The following is a 25,823-nucleotide window of genomic DNA, read 5'->3' as shown; positions in this document are numbered from 1 at the left end:
GAAGTTCTCAGGAGGAAATTCTAATCAAGTAGATTTCTTGCAGTTGAGGGGCAGGGATAGCATCTGGAGAGAGAGAGATTTTCTCAGCCAGAAAATCATCAACAAAGAGAGGGAGAGAGTGATCCAACAAATCTCACGTAGAGGCTGACACAGGGCCACGCAGAGGCAGCGTAGAGGGTGAGAGAGAGTCGGAAATTTTGCAACAAAGTCAGTTTCAGAAGTCGGGAGCTGGGGTGTGAGACCGGAAGGCTGAGAGCAATGACTCCGGGCAGCAAATCGATCACTTGGCTGGGTGACGCAGTGTCAAGAGGGGTTGATGCAGGGACTGCGTGAGGACTGCGCAAAGGTAGCAAGGCCTACCAGAGGGACCTCATCCAGTGATCGGATCAACCAGGATTTTTCTCAGTGATTGTGTGAGGTAATCTCAAAAAGCTTTCTGCCAGTATTTCTCTCTCTGTAACTGAATAACCCTTGTGGTAATCAGGGATGTATTCAGAATTTGCTACTGCTTAATAATAATAAACCCTCAGATCTGTTGCACCGGTTTTCCCTCATTGGGTTTTTCCGGGGACATTTGTCCAAAAATAACGATGTTATTGTGTTGTATTTTCTTTCTTGCTCAGTCTCTTGTTTCCGTATAATATTTAATTAATTGAAGATTGCAGTGTATGTATTCCGATATTTGTCGTAGGAAACTGCAAGTACTTTGTTTGAAGAAATTTAACAAATAGGAGAAATATCATCAGTTGTTGCAGTAGGAATTCCGGTTTAGGAATTTTCACAGGTACAAGTCTCAAAACATGGTGAGGTTTCCCTCGTAGAAATAAATTCCCTCGGGCAAGCCAATGTCTAGGATCAAAATGTGTTATAGCTCCAATTACCACCCTTGGTAGCTGTGATGCTTGGTTTATGGCCTAGGGCAACCCCTCCTTCCAGACTTGGTCCAAATATTTTAAAAATAGTGTTTTATTCCCTGTACGCTACTTTGCCCTGAGATAAAAGCGTGTACACGCAGATTAGTCCATACCCAACCACGTATATGTGTTAAAACACTTAAAAAATTAAATTTCCTTAACTATGGGCAGAGTTCACAGGTTTTACCTATTGTTTACCTCCTAGTGCCAGTGGCCCAACTGTTTCCCAACTAAAAAACTAATTGGGAGAAGTATAAATAAACTTCTATGGGAAGGCCTTAAGGAGGAGAAGAGATAGAATTACTATATTGAGATTATCCCAGACTGAGTCTGAAGTATCCCTGTGCTTCAAGCACTTCCCCAAGTTTCAGGAAACCCTTGTTTCCTTGAGTGTTGATATTCTCCCACTTGCTTGAGATATCATGGTATTGGTTATGGAAGGAGGTTGTTGAAGACTGGGACTGGACAGATCTGGAGGACGGTTTCGCTTGGAGCCGGAAGAAGAAGACTCAGGTGAATTCTCTCTGTGTTAGTTATAGCTTTCTACAATTAAAAAAAACGCTATCTTGTTCCTGAAATTAACCTTGTTTATGCATCAGATGTTGTTGTAATTCATCTATGAATGTCATTTTGATGTATAACTAATCATTTGCTTATATGATATAAAATTGATTTCATTAAAATGCTTTATCTATATGCTGCTATGTATGTTCGAATTGGTTAATTTTGCAGATTCGAAGATCATCAGGAGTTGCAGAGGCTTTGAACCCTACTGGAACTACCCAAACGAAGGATATCCGAGTATGATCGCTATGGCATAGTTTGTTTATATAAGCATGTTGCCTAAGTTGTATGTGTGTTTCTTACTGTATTTTGCTCTTGCTCTGTTGGGGTTCCAACCCAAAGCCCTAGGTACTTATTCCCGTAACAAAATGACAAAATGTGGGTATCATGCCCCAATGGTGCACCTCTGAGCTATGAGCTTCCTGAATCCCCTGAGGTGTGTGGCACCGGTGCGCTTTCTCCTCAATGGTGAAACCATTTTGAGTTTACTAATGCTCATATTATGCCTCTAACCCATGTACCCTGTAGCGAGATCGATATCTTATACTTGTGAAATTACTATTCAATCAAATCTCAGTACAATAGTCACTTCAAAACTTAACTTCAATTACAATTTACTTCAATTAACTTAACTTCAACAATAATCACATTCATTCATAAACAACACGAATCATGTACAAAAATAACACTTCAATAAATGGAAGGGGAAACTTTCAAAACAATTTCCCCACTGCTCTTTGACTATAAAACTTCAATATACAAAACTTCAGTTTATAATGGACTTCAGTTCGGTTGGGCCAAACTCCAAACAGTTCCCTGCCACAACCCTTCACTAACAAATACAGGTTGGACCATAAACTTTCAAGACTAAAAACTTCAGTTTATAATGGACTTCAGTTCGGTTGGGCCAAACTCCAAACAGTTCCCTGCCACAACCCTTCACTAATACAAATATACAGTAACCGAGTTACAAACCCTTCAACTAGCAACCCACAACCAAACCCAAAAAATAAACAAGTTGCAGCCCTTCGACCTGCACACAACCTTAATACAGAAATACCCCATGGTGTACCGCCTTCAACAATACTTCGTTCCACAAGCTCGCATAACTTCCTTTCGCAACTTGCTTTAGAGAGCAAGCTCCTTCGTGAGACCCAACTCTCTTCTTCCTTCATTGTCCCCTTCTTGTCTTGTGATGAGAGGTTGTTGATCTTCGGTTGATTGATGTTCTAACTCCTCTCCTCTCATCTTATATATATGAGTCACCCTCCATGAACAGTCATGTCTCTTCCAAGGGATGTGTCAGTTGGGCATTCGAGCCAACCTTCCTTCGTTCAAGCCAACCATAAACCCCAAATAATGTCACATCGTTTGTCACATACAAAATTTCCTTCGGTTCACCTTCAGTCATGTGCCTTCATGTCTCATCCTCGCTCGCATACCTTTGCAACTCTGGCGGGCGCGTCTCAACTGGGCACACCCTGTCATCGGTCAGGCGCATCTCGGCTAAGTGCGCCTTGTCTTCGGTCAAGTGCGCCTCGACTAAGCACCCTCATCATGTCAACTCTCCAGTTCGTTCCAATCATTCCACCGAACTCATCTCAGGTACGTTCTTCGTGCGCTTGTCTCACCAGATTCTTTCCATTGAACTCATCTCGGGCGCGCTCTTTGTGCCGACCAAATCATTCCACTAAACTCAACTCGCCCTAACTTAGGCATGCTCGGGTGCCACGCCTAAGGGCTTGACATCCCCCCCACCGCTCCCCAACTTCAAAATGGTTGTTGTCCTCGACAACACACCCCTCGACAAACTTCTTAACCAAAGCCTGAAGATTGTCTTCATCATGAACAACCTTCGCATCAACTGTCTTCATTAATACAAAAGAATCTTATCTCAACATATATACCATGTCTATTCCTGTATTGCAACCTATAAGAATGACATGTGTTGGATCCCCTCGTGCAATCGACTAGTCAGGTAGCTAATCTGACCATAGCATCAACTACACAAGAACACATGCACCCAAACATGTGCAACCATTGTCACCTCTTCCCTGTCACACAATATTTCCTTTGGTTCTGCTCATCATGAGGTGTCATTCAATGGCATCTCAAGCCTCCAGGGGTCTCACCATCTCAAGAAAGTTACAGCGAGCCCATCTCTTTCATGAGCTTCAAAAAGATGGTGTGGGGAAGTCATACGACTTCCCTTTCCACATCACAAGGCCATCTCTCTTCGTCTCCAAGAAGAATCCACCCATGCCCAGTATGAACCCTCCATACTTCTCTAAAATATAATTTATCAAAGATGGATAGGAACACCTACCCATACTCTCTTCCATCAACTTCATCGAACTTGGATCGTTATGGCCTAGTATATTTGTCTTTATGGTTCCATCTCGATCCATAGACATCCCTCCATCTTCATCCTCTTCTCGGTCTGATTCCTACTCCAAACTCTCGATCCATCTATCAACATCTTCTCCTCCAAATCAACATACTCCTCTTCACGTTGATCCTCATCCCCTCTACACTTTAACGGTAGAAGTTTGGGCATCAATAGCCTCGCACTCTCCAGCGAAAGTCCCCACATCCATCATCTCTGCCCTATCCAACAAACTCAGAATACCATCTAACAATGTTGCTATCAATTTCAAATTTTCAAGTGTTCCATGAGAATGGACTCCACCCGATCCAACCTCTCGTGAACCTCATATTCCAGTTTTCCTACCTCCACACGAATGGCTCCTCTCATGAACCTCATATTCATGTTGTCCTACCTCCACACAAATGGCTATCATCCTATATTCTCCTACCATAGCTCCCACGGTAGGAACGATCATTGGCTCCTTCATTCCTACATGAATGAACAGTTTCCCCAAGTGCGGTACTGGCACAGCTTCCTACTCAATTGTAAAATCTATTCCAAGTACAACTTCATAGTCATCCATCCTAATGATAGTGAAGTCCACCTTTCCTTGCCACTTCCAATCTTCATTGAAACATTTGTCAATATCCCAAGGAATCTGCTTCCTTTTGAATTCACCGCTTTAAAAGATTCATGGGTTGGAACGAACCACAGTCCCAATCTCCTAGCCACATCTTCTTTCATGAAGTTGTGAATGCTCCACTATCCAAGATAGCCATCACTGGACTCCCAACTATATCCATCTTCACGAAATTTAGCTTCCTCCTTTCCGGATCATGTTTCAAGGTAGCTTCCTTGACCGCAGTTGCTCCTAAAACCTGCATAACTCCTGATGCACAAGAACCTTGTTCTCTCTCTTCCTTCTCGACTTGCTGCAAAGTTTTCGCCTTCTTCATTAATGGAAAATGCTTGGTCATGTGCTCTTCACTGCACAACCAACACACAAGAGGTTTCTTCCCCTTCGAAAAGCCACCCGACTTTGTTCCATCTTCCTTCGAAGGCTTCTCTTTCCCTTTATCTGCTTTCTTCCTCCTCTCGCCTTGCTCCTTCCCTTATGTCTTGCATTCACAGTAATCTAGAAGCTTGTCTGCAACAATGATGGCTTCTTCAAGAGACTAAACCTTCTGCCTCTTTACTTCAACTTGAGCCCATGGTTGCAACCCAATCACAAAATTGAACAAACTATCCTTCTTCTCGGCCATATCTAGAAGCTTCAACATCAGACTTGAATACTCCCTCACATGTGTTTGCAGGCTCCCTGTTTGCTTAATGAACCTCTCCTTCGCTCTCGCACCCCAAGTCTCATCTTGTGGTCCAAAATGAGCTATCAAGGCTTCCTTCATCTTCTCCCATGTGGTGATGTCCTCTGTCATGTTACCAAAAGCAATCTGTTTTGCTTGCCTTCTCCACCACAACAATTCTTATTTCCCCCCCTCCGAAGTCACCCCAAATCAATCCAAGCACTGCTCCATATCCCAAATAAAGTCGCCTAATATATTTGTGTTCCTCACACCATCGTATGATTTTGGTTCCTTTACTTTCACGTTGACAGAATTGTTGAACGAACCCTTCCCAAAAACCTTCTTCAAAACTGCTAACTCATCCATCATGGTAATATAAAAAAACAAGGTTATAGAGAAGATGGCTGTGTCGTTTTCCCTCTATGGAAGAAAGGCTATCCTATCCTCTAGATATGGCAAGGATCAGCAAATGGTTAGAACTTTGGGGTAACATGAATAGGAATCGACATAATTGTTGATGTTGTTTTAAAAATAAAATAATACAAACTTCAAGAAATCCACTTAGGATGCTAGTCGATTCTATTTTCTACAACAACCACATAACATTCATGACATAAATCTAGGTTAAATTATATTCACAAATTTAAAGAAAATTTCCCAATTCTTTTTTTAAACAAAATTCTCTCTAAAAAAATTCACAACCATCTTTTATTTTCAACAAACTTCTCTATAAAAAATTTCACAGTTATCTTTTATTTTCATTAAATGTATATAACACTCTATAAGAATTTATTATATATATATATATAATGGTTTAAAAAATTCTGAAACAAAATTACAGCCTTCAAAGGACTACAGGAACACGGGGACAAGAGAAAAGTATCACTTGGACGTATACAATTGTTATTGTTACTCTTACTCTTCCCCAATGGATTTGCAGGGTTTAGAGAGGTGAATGGGCATATTAGAATATGAAATTGAGGATTGTTTATTAGTCTGACATTGTGGCAAACGTATATAAATCCTATCAAACAATCGAGGTCAATATTACATTAACACAGCAAGAAAAGAGGGGAAGCAAAGAAAATCTGCATACCTAGATATCATTGTGTTATGAAATGACCAATATTTTTAGGATTCTAATTCCAGTGGAATAAGCTTACTATGAGATGTAATTCTCACTTACATACATAAAAGAATCTCCAGGGTGCATACATACAAGAATCTCTGCTGATATAGGACAATTAAAACAAAACCACCTAAACTGAGAAAGAGGGTTGGCTTGATTTTCAAGGAAGATTTGAATCAATCTGTAGCTTTTGGAGGCTATAACAGACCTTCACTTTGATGATCAACACAATCATCCCTACCACCTCAAGTACCACGACAATTACTACTACAATTTGTTTCATAGGTTTTCGAAGAGCTTATATGGAACAATAATTGATGAGTGAAAGTAAATTTTGAAGGATCCTACTAGGATTCCTCAAGAAAACCTATTGCTGTACGTACAGAAGAAGATAGATAAAAGTGATATCAATGTGTGTGTCAGGGAATCAGGTATCCATGTTGTTTTGGCAGCTCTAAAATGAAAATAAGACCAATTGAGAGGTGCAAAGAGAGTGAAAGATTGGATGAGGGTGATATCAATGTGTGTGTCAGGGAATCAGGTATCCATGTTGTTTTGGCAGCTCTAAAATGAAAATAAGGCCAATTGAGAGGTGCAAAGAGAGTGAAAGATTGGATGAGGGTGATGTCAATAGGTTCCAAAATGATTCGGGCCTCCAGGAAATGAAAATCAGGATTTCTCATCATGAAGTCCAAACAAACCTGAATAGGAATAGGTTATTTGCCCTGTCTTCAAAGCTGGCTAAGAAGAATGAGTCGTTGTTATTTTCATTAAATGCTTACTCACATATTCATCTACCACGTGCCTAAACGATCATTGGCTTTAAGTTGTGGCGGTGTAATCTAATACAAATACTCTACAGTAGAAGGCAAGAGCTAACCTGCCATGCATTACAATTACTCTTTAAAATGGTCATTGGTAGTCGGAAAGCTTTCATTTACTGTGTTAGCTTTTCCTTCACTACCCAGCATTGGCATCCAGATATTTTCCAAACAACCCTTAGATCTCAAAGTTTCCGACATTTAAAGAGTTGAAAAGGTTGAGCAAAGAAGTGATGGAAAAATCTGAGCAAATGGCCCAAACTAATTTAAATCTGAGTGCTAAATATTTGAAATATGGTGGAAAAAATTGTTGATTGCCTTGGCATCTTGGTACTATTCTTTTCTTCGACTATGAATGCACACTTCGATGCAAAATCCTTTAGCAACGCCTAAATAGCAATAATATAATTTAGGATAGCAGGGATTGAAAAGAGGGGTTTGAGATTGTACCGTTTTTTGTCTACAGTGTGCTCGGCCGGGGTGTGCCAATGGATTTGACACAATGTGAATCTTTTCCCTTCTATCTCAACACTGCCGGCGCCTTCCGAACAGTTCACCTGATGCAATACAGCCATAGGTGTAAGACAGATCGAACCCTAAACCTTTAGATGGCAAAAGCGTTGAAAGAAGGTTCACTTACTGACCATGATGTCGTGGCCCCTGTTGACAAGGGTTGCTTTCGGAGGGTAATAGATTCTGCGGAGCCTGCCCAGGTTCGGATAAATTATGGCATGTCTCTTCACCACATCGATGGGAGACTGATGCGTCCCGTTCCCGCGGGCCTTCCATTCCTCCTTGAGTTCCCCCCAGTGCTCAGGCCCCTTCGGACCCTCTTTGTACTCAAACTCACTCTCGTCCTCTGTTCGTTCACGCCAACAATATCGAGTTTCAGATTAGTTTATGCAGATTTCTATACGAAAATTTAGAAAAACAGAGTTATAAAAGATACGAGACAAATTACCAGCTTCCTGAGACGATAGTTTATGAAGAGGATGAGGCCATAGTAAGGAAGCGAAACAAAGAATGAGCGGGACAGTAGAAAGTTTGAGTAAAAAGAGGCAAAATATAGAAAACGAAATAACATAAAACCCAGACAATGAAGCTTACCTGGTAGTCAGTTGGCTTCCTCAATCGCCTCGCCGGTTATTTATTTCTTCGATTGGGAGAAGAAGGGGCTGGCGTGTAATGTGATACGGTGGGAAAACAATAAAAATGATAGAATTTCTTTCAACGTTCGTCAGTGACAGGGCTGTGCATCCATGAAAATATATCGTAGATGTGGAAAGCAGAAACACATCTAAATTAGGTTCTGAATAAATCCTTTAAGAAACCCCGGTGGATGGGCTGTGCATCCATGAAAATAATAATTCCTATCCCACAGCCAATCATCCCTACTCAAGAAAAAATCTCTATAGCAAGAAGAGACTAGGTGTGATCGATTAAAAACAGGTGAGGAAATCACGTCAAAACAGGGGAGGAGAGTCAGTTCAATTGCAGGGATGGCAAATTGATAGGGTGGGTCATGGCTTTGATGAGGAAGGATAAGAAAATTCTGCTCTATTCTAGGGAACCAAAACCAAAGAATAAATCATGAATATGAATATAAAATAAAAACAAGAAATATACCTGTCATGGCTGCAACGTTAGTCAGTGACTGGGCTGTGCATCCATGAAAATGTATCCTAGATATGGAAATCAGAAACACATCTAAATTAGGTTCTGAATAAATCCTTGAAGATAATAATTCCTATCCCACAGCCAATCATCCCTACTCAACATACATTAGGCACTAAATAGACTGCAAATTGCATCCATCCATCCATCGTAGACTGCAAATTGCATATGCAAAATACCAAAGAAGAGAAGAAAATAAATATAATAGGTGGAATACAAAATTAAACAAATCTAACAGACATTATTACAGAAATTTGTTGGAAAAATAAAGTATCCATTACCTGACCCTGCATCCACAAAAGCATGAAAGAATCCCTATAGCTGATCAGCCGCTCCATGAGTGCATTGATTCTTGCAGCCTCCCTGAGTGCATTGATTCTTGCACCAGTGCATCCTTACTCAGCTGGCCTAAAATTAAAATTAAACTCCCAGACTTCGGCTCTTTCATTTCCGTCAGAGAGATTTGAATTAAATTGGTGAGCAGGCGAGGCGAAGGATTTTATAAACGGAGCGGATGGCTTTTTAGTCGAAAAAGCTTTTCTCTGTCAATTCTTTCCCTCACGCCCTTCCACCATACTTACTTACGCTCCCACTCTGCAATCCAACGGCGATTATCATCCGGCTGGCTTACACGTGAGAAAATCTATTTATCGTGCGCGTGTGTTTTCTTGGTTATCTCATCAATCGCTTTCTCACGGTAAATTACAATTTACTCTTAGCTCATCAAACACCCTTGAACAGTCGCCGCCACAGTAAATTACAATTTACACACCACATAGCAATTCAATATTCTATTCGCCCTATGAAAAAACCCTTTTTACCGATGGTTGGAATTATAAATTGAAGTGGTGAAACTTAAAACTAAGTTGGTGCTTTTTTGGGAATGTAAATTATAAAGGTGGATATATAAATTTAGTAAGTGTTTTTGCTGGAAGGTAAATCAAGTTAAATTTAGTAAGAACTTTTCCTCATTAAAGTAAATTTAGTAAGTGTTTTTCTTGGAATGTAAATTAAGTTGTGTTTTTTAAGGTATATTATATAATTTCAAAAACTTATTCTTACTCTTCATATTTATGTTCCCACTCATACTTATTCTAAATACATAAGAAGTCATGAATTTTTCCATGAATTTGTATATAAGTTTGTTCTTTTTGTTTTTTTGGACTTCTCACTTTTTTTAAAGCCATTTTTTTTTTATTTTGGGGACTAGTTTCCGTTGTCATATTATCCTTATAGAATCATTGGAAAATGTTTGTATTCATAATAGAAAGTCACATTTAAAATATATTCATTCATAATCTAAAAAATATGTACTCATAATCAAATTTTTAAAAATGGATCTAATATCTTATTTGAATTTTAATAGCAAATAAGCCACTTTCATAAATCTACTTCAATAGATATTTGAGTGCATGCGTATATTCATAATGGTTTCAGATATGTTTATGTATTTTCCAAACATGTTTTTTGTTTGGGATAAGGTTGTTCATTCCATGGTTGTAAGGGAAGAAAAATAATCTAAGATGACTTAGTTGGGATTTTTTCTTCAAGGTCAAAATCCAATGACTAACATTTTTGGTATAACCAATTATCTATGAGGAACAAAACACTCCTTAAAATTTTTATCTTTGTCTAATTTCACTTTAAATAGAAATGAGAAAAAAAAAGTATTTATCATGACTTCCCTTTCCTTGTGTGAGTGGAAGCCATTGAGCTTGAAGCCATGCTTCAAATATTTTTGGACATGGTCATACCTAATTTACTTTCCCAAAGAAGGGAATTTATGCAAATAAAAGGGCATTGGTTTAAGGAATCTCACATGTAGGCTCGTTCTCTTCTCTTTTCTTGACAAACAAAATGGTTGGTTTACTTCTTTAGTATGGTTTTTTTTGTTTTCGCAATAAATATAGTCATAGCATTTAAGGTTTATATTTCTTACCTCCAAGGATGGGACTAAGAAGAGAGGGGGATTAAATCATTATTCACTTACATAAAAAGAATATAAAAAGAGTAAAATATATATATATATATATATATGGAATATTTAACATTGAAAGTTATATTAATATAAAATTAGGGAATATATTACTATGAATATATAATATATAATAGTTATGATAAGTTTTATCACCTAGTAGTGAAATGTCTTGATTGTAACTTTTTTAGTGGCTAGGGAAAACCTTATCCATCGACAACCTTTGAAACTTTTTGAAGAAGCCTTTCTAGTAGTATATCTTCCTCCCCTTGTGTCAGTTGAGGGACTTGTGTACCCTTCCTAGAGAAGGGACATCATTAGCACTAGATTGTGTTTTTTGCTCATTAATGGTCTCTTTGGTTGTAATCACTTCCTCAAACCTACGTTAAAGATCCATAATCACCATGGAGGTTTTTGATAACCACAAGGAAGAACCCTATGCTACTATGTTTAGATCTTTTGTTGGTGGAAAATGCCTGGAGAAGAGTAAGTTTGTGAAAAGAGTTGAGCCATCCCCAAGCTGGATATGCCTCTAGAGTTGAAGAGGAAAGCCATAATGTTGCACAAGGAAGCTCTTATTGAAAAGTTTACTAGTCTTTTTTTGCACCCTCAAGAAGTCCAAGCATGGATCTCAAAGCGCCAAGCTATTGTCCCATGTCAAATCTTTGGTTATTATTGTGGCCAAGATTATTATTTGTTTTTATTTGACAACAAGGAAGAACAAGATAAAATATTCAAATCAAGTCCCTGCTTCATCAATTCCAAGGGATAATTCCTTACCCACTAGACCTTGGACTTTGATTCATTCATGGAAATATCAACTATGCTAGTGTGAGTGAGATCGCCACATCTCCCAATCCTTTTATAAGACAAAGATTCTCAAAAATAAATAGGAAACAATTTGGGTCATTATATAGATTGGGCTTATCTTAAAAGGAATATTTACTCTTGTGCTAGAATTTGGTTAGAAATAGATCTACAAAAGGGTATGCCAAAGGCAATCCAATTCAATATGGAGGGTTGGAGCTATGCATAGACCCTTGATGATGATTAAATTCTCTTTAGGTGTAACTCTTGTCATGATTATAGTCACTTTGTAAAAGGTTGTTAAAAAATCCAAGGAACACGACACCATTTAAAGTGGGGCTTTGTTTCCTTTAACAAAGAACATGAATCATATAAACAAGTACTGAGAAGGTATAAGAAGTGACAGCCCAAGGGATATTTGTGTGAAAAAAGACCTCCCAACCAACAACATATTTGGTGTAAATGAGCAAGAATATGAGGAAAAAGAAATTATGGAAATAAATGAAATTGATCCACCAAATCAAGAGGAACCCGCTAGAATCGAAACCCATGAGGACCAACTAGAAGTGGTAGAGAAAATTCCAAAGCCTCGGTCACTGTCTTCAATCAAAAGCTCATATATTTCAGTATCAAACAATTTGAAGGCATCTACACTTGTGGTTTTGACACCCTCCCTGTTACAAGTCATTTTGTCACATCCAATCAAATGGCCGTGAAACAGGATCAATCAACATCCATTGACACTTTGCATTCATCCCCAGCAAAGCCAAGAGCATCCTCTCTCCAAAAGTTCCAAGAATTCTGGGTTAAACAACTCAAAACCCTAATTTTTGGACCCATCACACTTAGCCTTCATGCAAATTTCATTGTTGCAAGTTGTACACAGAGAAACTACACTGACTAGTGCATGTTGCTTTCACTGCAAGTGTGATGGCCCTTGGAATTCGGTAAAAAAAAAAAAATATAATCTTCTCTTTCTAGAAGCTTCCCAAGTGGTTTTAACTATTTACTATTGGATTAGATCTCGAACTCCTACTCTTGAGGCCTTATCTCTTATCCCTATAACTTATCTTCCCTCTAATGTGGATCTAAGTCCTAGAATGGTAAATCCAAAACCACCTCTTTTACCCTATAAATACACTACCTCCCATAGAGTCTAGGTTGGCTTTTGGAGACTCTTAGTTATGCCCTCATGTTGTTGCTTTGTGCCTAAGGATCCATTATCCATCCATGCATTTGAGTTGTGATTGAAGGCTTGCTTTGTGGCAAAGGAAGGACAAGATAGTTGGGATACATCTACAAGTTCAAGATTTGAAAGGGTTGTATCTTCTCCTACATTCATTAATATAAAAAGTGTTTTGTTTTCCTATACTTATGTCTCATTTATGCATATGTAGAACAATGTCTTCTTGACTCATTGTTTAGAGATGTTATTATATGTTATTTGTATATTTTGGTTCTCTTTCATGTTTTAGTTGTTTTGCAGGTTCCATTTTTAGCATTTGGAGTTGGAGTTGGAGCTTACAAGCAAGGAGAAGAGGAGAGCTTGCATTGGATTCCAAGTAAGTCTTTCTTCCATATTCTAAACTCTCTAAGGAAAACATAAGTCATTTTGTCTATGTTTTTTCTAGATCAAGCCACTAGATCTAGGGAGTTTGCTTCTGTCCACATAAGGAAATTATTCGTCAAACAACTTGGCAAACATACTAGGGAACGAGATGTTCCTTTAGTGGTTTCCTTTGCCTACTCTTTTAGGACCTTTGAAAATGACTCAATTTGACTTGTTCAAACAATTATCAGTCTTAGGAAAGTATAATTATGAGCTTGCTAGGGTTTGTTTTTCGTCTTTTGAGAAAAATCATCCCCAACGATTTTTTGTTCTGAGACAAAGCGACCTAGTGCACTTGTCTCTCTCTGTAAGTGTGATGAATCACATTGGTTATCATATATAGAATGTGATGGTCTTATAGGATGAAAATATTTTCATTTTTATGCCTTTCTCTCAATTATTTTTTGATTGCAGTGATTTTTCCTGAGTCTCTGAACTAGTCAATGTCTCTGTAAAACCAACAATCCGTTTAAATTTGAGTGTGATTGTCTTTTGATGAGAGTTTGCTTGTTTTTGTTTCTTCTTGTCAATTAGGGTTTTTTATCACTTCTCTTAATTGTTGATTTGATAAAAGATTTTCTTATTATAGTTTCAGTCTGTGTGAATTCTTTTGATTCAATAATCTAGTCACATTTCATTTTTCATTGCATTTGAAAATTGAAAAGGAAAAGAAAATAGTTTTTTCATTTTCTTCATGCATTAGGGATTTGAATTGAATTGGAATAGTACATTTGAAGATATTAATAAGGAAGTTCTTGTTTGTTGCATCACTGTTTGAAACTTCTTCCTTCCCTTAGATAGATCTTCATTGAATGAAAAAGAGTTTTTTTAATCATGTTAGTTGCATTATAGGAAGTTCAGGTGAATTTGTTTCATGAGCCTTGAAACTGAAACTTTAATCAAGATTAACTTTAAAATTTATTCAATTAACCTAAGGAGCATTTGGAACATTAATGACACACATAGTGGTCTAGGCTAGAAGACGTGTTTCGGTTTTGTTAAATGTAGGAGTTGTCGTTACTTGTCAGCATTACATCCCGAGCATGGTTGGTTTTCCACATACATTGGAGTATATCAGAACGTTCTTCCACGTACCTTCGAGTATTCAAGACTACGCTCCACATACATCTGAGTATATCGAAATGCCCCCATCATATGGTTACGCATTAGACAACACTACTACGGACTGCGCTTCCACGTACCTCTGGGTATATTTTGGAAGTCCCCACTAGGTTGCAATACTACCATAGGTAACTAAATTAGCTACCTTGTTAATTGTGAAACACTGAACATAGCATTTAGGGAGATTAACTTCACATACCAACAACGGTATATTACAGTTCACAGTGACTTGGTAATCCATTTTAGCTAGTTACCCCTTGTTATTTTTCTAAAATTAATTAATCCACCATGGAAGAACACCTTGAACACCCCAGTCTTTCACGTAGAATGCAAATATTTCCTCCTCTACCTCCAAAGGCAACACCTAGTCATCGTAAGAACAAGAAAATGCAAATGACCAAACCTGGTGCATTGAAAGCTACCCCTTCTGGAACCACATCTGAGATTAATCAACCAGAATCGTCACTTCCTACCGAACCCGAAATTACATCTTTACAAAATGGTGAGCTTGAAGTAGTTGAAACTGAAACTCTTTAGTCATTAGAACTTGAAATCATTGAACCTTAATTTGTATATTCAGACACTTTACAACCTAAGGATATACAACTTGAGGAACCACAAATAACTAAACCAACTACTCCAGGAACTTATTCTTCTTTTTCTTTACCTTTATCTCTACCAAAACCTATATTTTTGGTCCTGGCAAAGAACCACTTCCACCTAGTCTTTTGAGTATTGAGGAAATTCCTCAGAAAGAGTCTTCTCGACCTCGATCTCCTGTACAGTTGGCAAAGACTCCTCTTTATCAAGGTTTTCCTTTTGGTACCCCTGATACTCATTTAGAAGCTCCTTTACATCAAACTCCTTGTTTTAATTCACCTTTGAACTTTTCTCGACAAATTCCTTTGAGAAGTCTAACCATGTATGAGTCAACAATGATTTCTCAACCTATATTTTCTATCATGGGTGAATCGATTGAAGTTGCAACAACTTCTATGTTTGCCACTTCACTAGAACTCACTTGTATGGTGGTCCGTAAGTGCCACCTGGCTACCATTCATTGTCTGGAACCTTTCTTGGTGTGTCAACTAGTCCTTGGACTTCTCATTTACCATCTTTATCTGGAATACCATATGTTCCCTCCTTAACAAGCGCCTCACAACCTATTCAACCTATTTCACCCCAACCTCCTTTGGACTAGCAATATGGTGTGTTTCTAAATGGATTAGGACACCGACAATGACCTACTTTGTCCTATACCGGGTACCCTCGCCCTGGGGGGAAGTTGCCTCCATTCACTCCTTATCCTTCAGCTGGGGGGGAACCTATTGTTGGAATGTTCCCATCTATTGATCAAATGCTACAAGTTGGTGCTTCGCCTTATTCAATTCATGTTCCTACAGGTGCCCCATTTCCAAGAATGGTTGCTCCTCCTTGGAATCCTACCTTTCCAATTCAACCTGGTTTGGTCTTAACTCAAATGTCAACCTATCAACTGGATTCAGATATGCCTCAGGTTCCTACTTGTCAATATGTTCAATCCATACCTCAACCTACCTAATTTATGCTTCAAATGAGTCAACTTGTTCAGGTTGTATCCCAAATACAAACTCGTCAAACGGTACTGGGGATTTCTCAAATCTTGTCTACCTAGCCTATTCAAGGTGTATTACAAACTCCATTTAACCCACTTGGTCAGATTATTCCACAGATGCAAGTTAACCAACCTACTCAAAGCATGCCATAAGTGTCAACCAGTCAGCCTAATATTGGAATGATGCAAATTCCATATAGGCAATCATTCCAAGGTATCCCACAAATTCCTGTTGGCCAAACAACTATACCACAAATACCTTATCAAGGCCAACAGATCCAAAGTCATCCTTTCTAATCTTACCAATTTTTTCATGGAATTGGGCGACCTGGTCTCGGTTATCCTGTTTATCAAACTCCTCCTTATCCTGATGGAACGCAAGTGCCCATATCTCAACCCATTCCATCGTATCCAGGATACCTTCTGTAGAAATTTTGCTCTCTACACATCTTGTAGAGAAACTACTACAGGTTAACTCGATAATGCAATATACCAAAGAAAAATAGTATAACCTACTTCTACTATCAACTTTGTGGAAGCTTAAAATATTTGAGCGAGATCAAGCTGAACACATATAACCAGAAGAAGAATCAATACACATGAAACACTGAAAATACTCAGGGGAAAGCCTCAGCTTAAAAACCCCACTATCTGTATTATCATACAAGGTGGAAATACATCAAGATTACACAAAGCTTTAGCTCTCACAACTAACTAGCTCTCAGTACAATCCTCTTGGATGCTCACAGGCAAACAAGGCTTCTCACAAACCTTCTCCTCTGCCCTCCAAGCCTCCTATTTCCTTGCGCAGTTTCTCTGGGTGATTCTCCTGTTACCAAGTGGAAGACTGATCACTCACACTAATCCTACACCCTGTCAGAACTGCGCAATCCTCAAGGAACCTTGTTCCTTCTGCATGGATGAGTTTCCTTTATAGGAAAATTCCTCCAATTGATAGTAAAATGTCCTTGTCTTTAATCTCAACTGGGTCTTTCTCTGAATAGACATGCATGAGTTATTTATGATAGAATCTTCAGTTATCTGGAGTACACTAGTTTGATGCATGCATGCATTAACTGACTAAACTCACAATTAGTTCATCAAATTGTTTGGAACTAATTTAACTGGATATAACTCAGTTAACTGAGCTAACTAATTACAACTCAAATACAACTCATCCTTATCTCCTTAATTAAGGGATAATCTCCTTAATTTAAGGGATAACTATTGCATGACTTCACAAAGACTTCTAGCTTGAATTTCTCCAACTAATTAACTCAAGATGAATTAATTAATTATTTTTCAAGCAGCTGGTGAGACTAAATTCGAATTTTAATTCTCAATTTTAATTCAAGGACAAATTAAAATTGGAATATTCTATTTTTGGAATTTCTATTTTTAGCATTTCTTGTTGCTATTTTCAACACTCCCTCTCAACAAGAAATGGATTATCTGCCACCCCGATCCTGTCTCTATGGAACTCGAATTTACACTTTGACAATGCCTTTGTCAAAATGTCAGCATCTTGCTCCTCTGTTGAAATATACTACAGCAACATGATCCTCCTCGCTACACAGTCTCTGAGATGATGATACCGGATGTCGATGTGCTTGGACCTATCATGAAATACTGGATTCTCAGAGAGTTTGATACAACTCTGATTATCACAATAGATCACATTTGTATCCATCCTCTGATCAAACAAACCAACTAGGATCTTCCGCATCCAGATGGCCTCACATGCTGCCTAACTTGTAGCCATGTATTCTGCCTCTACCGAGCTGAGTGCAACCGACCTCTGTTTCCTTCTGTACCAAGAAACTGCCACCGACCTAAGGTTGAAAATCCCTCCTGATGTGCTCTTCCAATCTGATGGACTCCCTGCCCAATCTGCATCAGTGAAGCCATGTAGCTTCACTCCCTCTGTTTGTCTATACCATAATCCATACTAAGATGTGCCTCTGAGGTATCTCAATACATGCTTTGCCACCTTCCAAAACATTTTGGTAGGTTGAACCATCGCTTCACTCAGCTGGTTCACCGCATAGCACAAATCTGGTCGTGTGCTCACTAAGTACATCAGTGAACCCACAAGCTACATGTACACAGTAGCCTCTACTACTTCTCCTGAAGTAGCATCCTCCTTCCTCCAGTTACCTGCTAGAGGAGTCTACATGGGCTTGCACTTCTCCATGTGGAATCTCCTGAGTATCTCATTGGCATACTTGCCCTGAGACACAAAAAACTCCCCATCCTTCTGCCATACTTCCATGCCAAGGAAGTAATGCATGAGACCCATGTATTTCATATAGAATTATCTTGCAAGGTCCTCCTTGCAAGACATGATCAACTGATCATCACCTGTCAATATGAGATCATCAACATAAAGTAAAATGATCAACTGCTTACCTTTCACCATGATGTGGTACAAGTTCGCATCCGCTTCACTCTTTGTGAAGCCCAACCCGGTGAAGTAGTTGTTGATCCTGGTGTACCAAGCACGAGATGCTTGCTTCAACCCATACAAATCTCTCTTGAGTCGGCACACATGCGACTCATGATCGAAGGCCTCAAAACCTTCTGACTGCTCTATGTACACCTCTTCCTCAATCTGGCCATTGAGGAATGCAGTCTTCACATCCATCTGATGGATCTTCCAACCCATCTGTGCTGATAGAGCCAATATAGATCTGATAGATGAGTACCTTGCGACAGGAACAAAAGTCTCATCATAGTCAATCCCATCGACCTGTGAAAAGCCTTGGGCAACAAATCTTTCCTTATGCTTCTCCACACTACCATCAGTAGCTTGCTTTACCTTGTAAAGCCAATGGGAACTCACAACTGACTTGTTCTCTGGTCTTGTAACAACATCCCAAACAATGTTCCGAACTATGGAGTCATACTCCTCCACCATAGCATCAACCAAAATCGGCTTCTGCACTGCTTCCTCAAAGGAAGATGGCTCGGTCTCAACACATTCCCCAACAAGGGCCATGTATCTAGTGTACCTCTCAGGTGACCTCCTCTGTTTGCGCTGAGAAGATGGTTCTCCCACATTCTCTCTCGCATCCGACAACAATCTGTCAGCTTCTCTTATGCGCTTCCGTCCATCTCTGGAAGACTCTGCTTGAGTGGATGTCTCCACTCCCGGAACCTCTGCATGCGGCTGCTCCACATCAGTCTAAGGCTCCTCCTCCTTAGGAATTAACAGTTCCTCCATAGCTTGTAGTTTGAGCTCCCTCTCAAGGGAAACTCGCATGGCCTTCTGCTCATCAAACTTGAGATGCGAACCACTGTCCTCCGACTAGTAGGCAAGTACACCCGATAGTTATGAGGTGTATCAATGTACCCCACAAGTATTCCCAACTCAACTATCGGCTCAAGCTTCTTCCATGCATCCTTTGTCACATGGAAATATACCGATGAGCCAAATATCCTGAAGTGACCCACATCTGGTCTCTTACCGGAGAAAGCTTCCTCTGATGTTTTCATCCCAAGTATGCGATGCGGGCTTCTATTCTGCAAATAGACCACTGTGTTGCATGCCTCAGCCCACAAGTGAAGTGGCAGGCCTTGGTCATGCAGCATCGCCCATGCTTCCCCTACAATAGTTCTGTTCTTCCTCTCAGCCACCACATTCTGTTGTGGGTTACGAGGTGCCATCAACTCTTGTTTAATTCCTTTCGTTGCACAGAAGTCTTTAAACTCTTGAGATACATATTCTCCACTGTTGTCGCTTCTCAAGGCCTTGATCTTCTTCCCTGATTCTTTCTCAACCAAAGCTTTGAACTCACAAAACTTTGAGAAGGTTTGATCATTCTTCTGCATGAAATAAATCCAACATTTATGAGAATAATCATCAATGAAAATCACATAATACCTTTGCTTCGTTGTGGATGCCGTCGAGAATGGTCCACACACATCAGTATGAACTCGCTCTAAGATTGCTTCTGCTCAACTGTCTCGATCATGAAAGGAAGACTTGGCGTACTTTCCCAAGGTACAACCTTTGCATGTGTCAACTTGCTCAAGTTTACCTTTGGGAAGTCCGGTAGATATCTGTTGCATTATCTTCAAGGCCCCATGATGCAAATGGCCCAACCGCCTATGCCATAACTCGCCAATGTCTTGGCTTTGCACCAATTCTACTTTCGAACTCAATGCAGCACAGTCATCTACCTCTAGTTTATAGAGATTCTTTACTCGAATCCCAATCCTCTTGATCTGACCAGTGGTTATGTGTCTTAGGAATGCCTTTCCTTTACTGAAGACAACATCATAGCCTTTGTCCTCCAACATCACGACAGATACCAAGTTCTTCTTCAGTCCAGGCACATACTTCACATTAGTCAAGGTGATAGGAGCTCCATGCTCCCTCTGAAAAGTAACTATTCCCACTCCTGAAACAGTATACCTTCCATCGTCACCCATCTCTATGTGCATCTTGAGGTCTTTCTCCTCCAAGGTACTGAATAAACTTTTATCACCGGTCATGTGGAATGAGGCTCCACTGTCAATATATCAAACACAATCCATCATCGAACTGAGAGGCTAATGCATCACCTTCCGATCCTTCCAAGGATCCCTTCTTGGACTTCTTCGATGGGCAATTAGTTGCATAATGTCCCATCTTGTGAATTCGATTTGCACCTGCAACCTCGAACTTCAAACTTCGAATTCTTCTCAGTAAAATGTTCACATCTCTGATAACCTTTGCTTTGATACCATGTAGAACTTTTTCTACAAAACCTCACTCTGATACCATGTAGAAATTATTCTCTCTACACATCTTGTAGAGAAACTGCTATAGGTTAACTTGATAATGCAATATACTAAAGCAAAATACTATAAACTACTTCTACTATCAACTTTGCGGAAGCTTAAAAGATTTGAGCAAGATCAAGTTGAACACATATAACCAGAAGAAGAATCAATACAGATGAAACACTGAAAATACTCAGGGGAAAGCCTCAGCTAAAAAACCCCACTATCTGTATTATCATACAAGGTGGAAATACATCAAGATTACACAAGCTTTAGCTCTCACAGCTAACCAGCTCTCACTACAATCCTCCTGGATGCTCACAGGCAAACAAGGATTCTCACAAACCTTCTCCTCTGCCCTCCAAGCCTCCTATTTCCTTGCGCATTTCTCTCAGTGATCCTCCTGTTACCAAGTGGAAGACTGATCACTCACACTGATCCTACACCCTGTCAGAACTGCGCAATCCTCAAGGAACCTTGTTCCTTCTGCATGGATGAGTTTCCTTTATAGGAAAATTCCTCCAACTGATAGTACAATGTCCCTGTCGTTAATCTCAACTGGGTCTTTCTCTGAATAGACATGCATGAGTTATTTATGAGAGAACCTTCAGTTTTCTGGAGTACACTAGTTTGATGCATGCATGCATTAATTGACTGAACTCACAATTAGTTCCTCAAACTGTTTGGAACTAATTTAACTGGACATAACTCAGTTAACTGAGCTAACTAATTACAACTCAAATACAACTCATCCTTATCTCCTTAATTAAGGGATAATATCCTTAATTTAAGGGATAACTGTTGCATGACTTCACAAAGACTTCTAGCTTGAATTTCTCCAACTAATTAACTCAAGATGAATTAATTCATTATTTTTCAAGCAGCTGGTGAGAGTAAATTCAAATTTTAATTCTCAATTTTAATTCAAGGACAAATTAAAATTGGAATATTCTATTTTTGGCATTTTTTGTTGCTATTTTCAACACCTTCCATCACCAGTTAACCTTTATCCATAAGGTCAACCTCCTCAAATGGACTTTAATAGACAATTGCTATCAATTGCAACGTTAGAGTTACCATATCTCTCATCATTAACGAATGATCTAATTTTCATTCTCCTTGGTGGTCGATTATTCCAACCAAATTTTCGAGTGACATTCTGAAGTTTAATGGAAACCCTGGAGAAGATCCATAAAATCACATCATGACCTATCATTTATGGTGTTCGTCAAACTCCTTCAATGATGACTCCATTTGTTTACGACTTTTCCGGCAAACACTTACTAGTTCGACAGCTATGTTGAATTACCTAGAGCCTCATTTAACAAATTTAATGCATTGGAAACCACATTTCTAACCCATTTCCAATTAACCATCCATTATGAAACTAGTACTGAGATTTTGACCTCCTTAAAGCAATTTGACTCTACTCATATATCCGATCATATACATGAGTGGAGGTGTCGACATCGTCTGGTCAAAACTTATATTCTTGATCAGTTATTTACAAAATGGTTCATTAAATCCTTGCTACCTTCTATAATTGAAGACGTTGCCAAAGGTGGAGTTGTTACTGAAGAGCAAGTCATTGCTCGTGCTGAATATTTGGATTTAATTTACACTCGATCCATCACACTCTATGACAAGATACCCAATGCTCTGCAACCTTCAGATATTGTTCCACCTGCTCCTTCAAAGTAATCACATGTTTTTGATGGCGTGATTGGCTCCATTGGTCAACAGTCAGTGAGCAAATCTTCTAATCAAACTAATTTGAAATCTTCTCCAACTGTGACCAATCAAAGTCACTCTAATCATGCTCATGTGAGTACAATTATAATTTACACTTATGTCATCAAACACCCTTGAACAGTCGCTTGCAGCCGCCAATTACAATTTACACAACCAATTACAATATACTATTCTCACTATTAAAACTGGAGCGTCAACAAAAAATCCTTTTTATAAATTTAGTAAGATTTGTTTGGAATGTAATTTATGTTGATGCTTTTTTTTTAAGTTTTTTTTGGAATGTAATTTATGTTGATGTTTTTTTTAAAGTTTCTTTTGTGAATGTAATTTAAGTTGGTGAGGAATGTAAATTACAAAGGTTGGTGTATAAATTTAATTACTGCCTTTTTTGGAAGTAAATTAAGTCGTTTTTTTTAATATATATATATATATATATATATATTTAAATTTATCAAAACTTTAAATACACATAATGTTCAGAGAATTTTATTAATTAACCTAGATTAATCTTAACTCATGATCTATCAAATGTCCCACAAGGAATCAAATCTCTTGAGGTGAAAATCTCTTTTAGAGTGAAAAGAGATTTGATCCTTCTCAAGGCTTGGTAGCTTCAGAGTTAAAATGGATCTACATTGATTTAATTATTAGCTTTTAAGTGAGCTACATTAGAAAACAATGCCAATTAAAATGTTAACATTACAAGATCTCTACCATGCTCAGTCCTAGATTTTATTTTTTATTTTTTATTTTTATTTTTTTTGGAATCAAAATGTTAAACATTACAACATATTTACCACACTGGGTTGGAGAGCTCATCTCTGTACAATAAACATTACATCATCTCCATCATAGTGGACTAGAAAACACCTCTTCGCCTAATAAGTTTATTTCGGATTTTTGTTAGAGTGTAAATTTTATAAAGGAAAAATGTAAAATGAGTTTGTATATTTGGGTTATAATATTATGGATTTGTGTATGTTATAGTGAGTGATATTTATCAAATGAAAATGTGCGAATGGATTTTATGTGACTTTTTTACATTATGATGTGTTATATGATATTTGCAAAACAATTTCTCCTTAATGAAGATGAAATTATATTCATACATCTTAAAATAAATATCAACTTTTAATTAACACAAGTTGAATAGTATGCTTGAAAGGTAATGTTTTTTACATTTCATAATTTTTTTTAATATCAGAGGAGATCTATAATATTTTACAATAATTAAATGTTATGCTTAATTGATGCCTGAAAAATTCAAATCTAATGATCAAATGTTCAACTTACTTCTCTTAGATCTCATGTGGCCATATTCCTTCACCTATAACTATTGAATAGAGAGAGATATTGACTCTATGCAATGTTGACTTATAAAATTGGTGATGAAAATGAAGTTCATGCTCAATGGAACTTAATGGTGGACTTATATATTGAGTTGTCAAATGAATTTAACCATACATGTGGTCATCATAACTTTTCTAACCACAACTTGCTCCCAAACATTGAGGTCAAGAGGGGGTGCACTTATCAACGTTATCCATAAGTTTTAAAACTCAGTGAAAATAAAACAACATGTGTGATCTCCTTACTTCTCCCAATGTGGTTTCAAGTGTATAGTTTAAAATCAACAAGAATGGAGGTTTATAGTTTGTCAAGCAAAGTGTTATGTTTAACCCTCCCAAAAGAGGACATCGTCATGGTTACATAGATGAGTTGGACATAAGTCAATGGAACAAGCTTTTATCTTTTATTATTATCTATTTCCATCTTGGTATTCATTGATGGCAATAATTGTTTTTTTTATTAACTAAACATTTTTTAGGGGAGTCATGAATCTAATATTATGCAGTCACACAAAACACAATAGTTTTCTTAACGTAATTGCCTACACATGTATTCCATGGAGCTTGAGCAACTCTCATTCATGAGAACCTGTACAAATAATTCTTATATATGATGACAAAAATGACAATTCTTAAAAGTTTAAAATTCTTGTTAAAATAAAAACCAATATTTAACTAATTGAAAACTCTTGGCATCATGTATTTTGATCCATCACATGTTAAGGTTCCTCATGTACAATAATATTCTTAAAAGTTAATTAAAACATTCATCATATCTTTATGAGGAATGAAACTTCATGTTGAGAAAAAGGAGAAATACTATACATTTTGGCATCTTCCCCTTTCTTAGTACAAGTCTTCAAGGATTAACTATTATAAATGAGGTATAGTTGCCTAAAAGAAGAAAATGTCACTTTTCAATGTCAATATGTTATTGGACTTTGTAAACAATAATATATGGGATTTTTGTTTAATAAGAAATCAACCGTATAATATTCCATTTATATTATTAGAGTGTATAACAATATTTTTTATTATGTGTGAGGCATGTTATAAAGTGTTCAAAATTTTGTGGAGGACTAATGCCTAAAGGAAATATTTTAGTGATGGAGTTTTCAAAATTTTCAAGTTTATTTTTTTAATAAAAATTTAGAGTTGAATCAAAAGAAATTATTGCAATGCAATGAATAAAATAGAGTTAAAGTGTTGAGTAATTTTATTAATAACGAAATATTTGAACCAAAGTGGGTAGTAACATAGACGAATATACAACCATAAAAAGAACCCTTAACAAGCCAATGAGTGTTGAACTAGAACATATCTAGTCTTGCAGATATGAAATCTACACCTACCCTCTTGTTATTACAAGTGTGTTTCCTAGACCTGGTTTTGATGTCCTCAAAGCTTCATTCCTAACCAATGTCTTCACAATCTTCTTGTAAGGATCCTTGATTATGGCTCCTTCTTTTGCTTGTTATTCAAAATAAAATTTAAATCTCCTGAATTAATCCTATTAAGAGGATTTGATATAACAACAAACTCTTTGAACAAAGTACTTATAATTATAATTTTCCATGTAATTATTTGGGGCATATGAATTTGTTATTTGAGAGGTGAAATCGACATTGACTTACCTAAAAATTCAATATAATTTATAAAGATATAATACCATTATAAACATATGGTATAGTGATATGATATAATTGCATGACATCATGAGATACATTTGTGTCTTAGCATTTGTTTATTTCTTGAAGGAGAAGAGTTAGTGTAAGATTTTGTTTTTTAATTAAATATTTTAGACTCTTTATTCTTTCTTGGTCCACGAGAGCCCTTAAATTCCCTTAATAATAACTTCATGATTTGGGGGTTTGATTAATTTCTTCACTAATTTGTCTTACTATTTCACATTTTCCATGAGCCTTGATTTTATTTACTTTAAGTTCCATAGTTTCATCTTTCTTTGCTTTTATCCTAGGCTTTTTATGCTACCTTTCATATTCTCTCAAAGAAGATGGGGTAATCTAAGACAATCAAACAGGGTGAAAGCAAATGGCAAAGGAATATTCCATCCCTT

General features: G+C 37.7%; 1 protein-coding gene across 1 annotated transcript in view; it reads right to left on the bottom strand.

Annotated features, from left to right (window-relative positions):
* The window catches only part of LOC149208593 (large ribosomal subunit protein uL16-like), a 290,479-nt gene extending 282,042 nt beyond the window's left edge, over positions 1 to 8,437 (bottom strand). The window contains exons 1-2 of the mRNA XM_089394102.1: positions 7,742 to 8,437; positions 7,548 to 7,654 (exon numbers count right to left, since the gene is read on the bottom strand). Coding sequence (XP_089250228.1) covers positions 7,548 to 7,654; positions 7,742 to 7,744 — 110 coding nt within the window. The 5' untranslated portion in view covers positions 7,745 to 8,437. The remainder of the gene's footprint in view (positions 1 to 7,547; positions 7,655 to 7,741) is intronic.
* Positions 8,438 to 25,823: the final 17,386 nt, after the last annotated feature.

The sequence above is a fragment of the Pinus tabuliformis genome, chromosome 1_2 (genome assembly GCF_031772625.1).
Source record: "Pinus tabuliformis cultivar Carrire ecotype Pingquan chromosome 1_2, CPIR1, whole genome shotgun sequence".
In the NCBI taxonomy this organism is placed as follows: Eukaryota; Viridiplantae; Streptophyta; class Pinopsida; order Pinales; family Pinaceae; genus Pinus; species Pinus tabuliformis.
The sequence above is the reverse complement of the archived record's forward strand: the minus strand, read 5'-3'. Positions and strand labels throughout refer to the sequence as shown.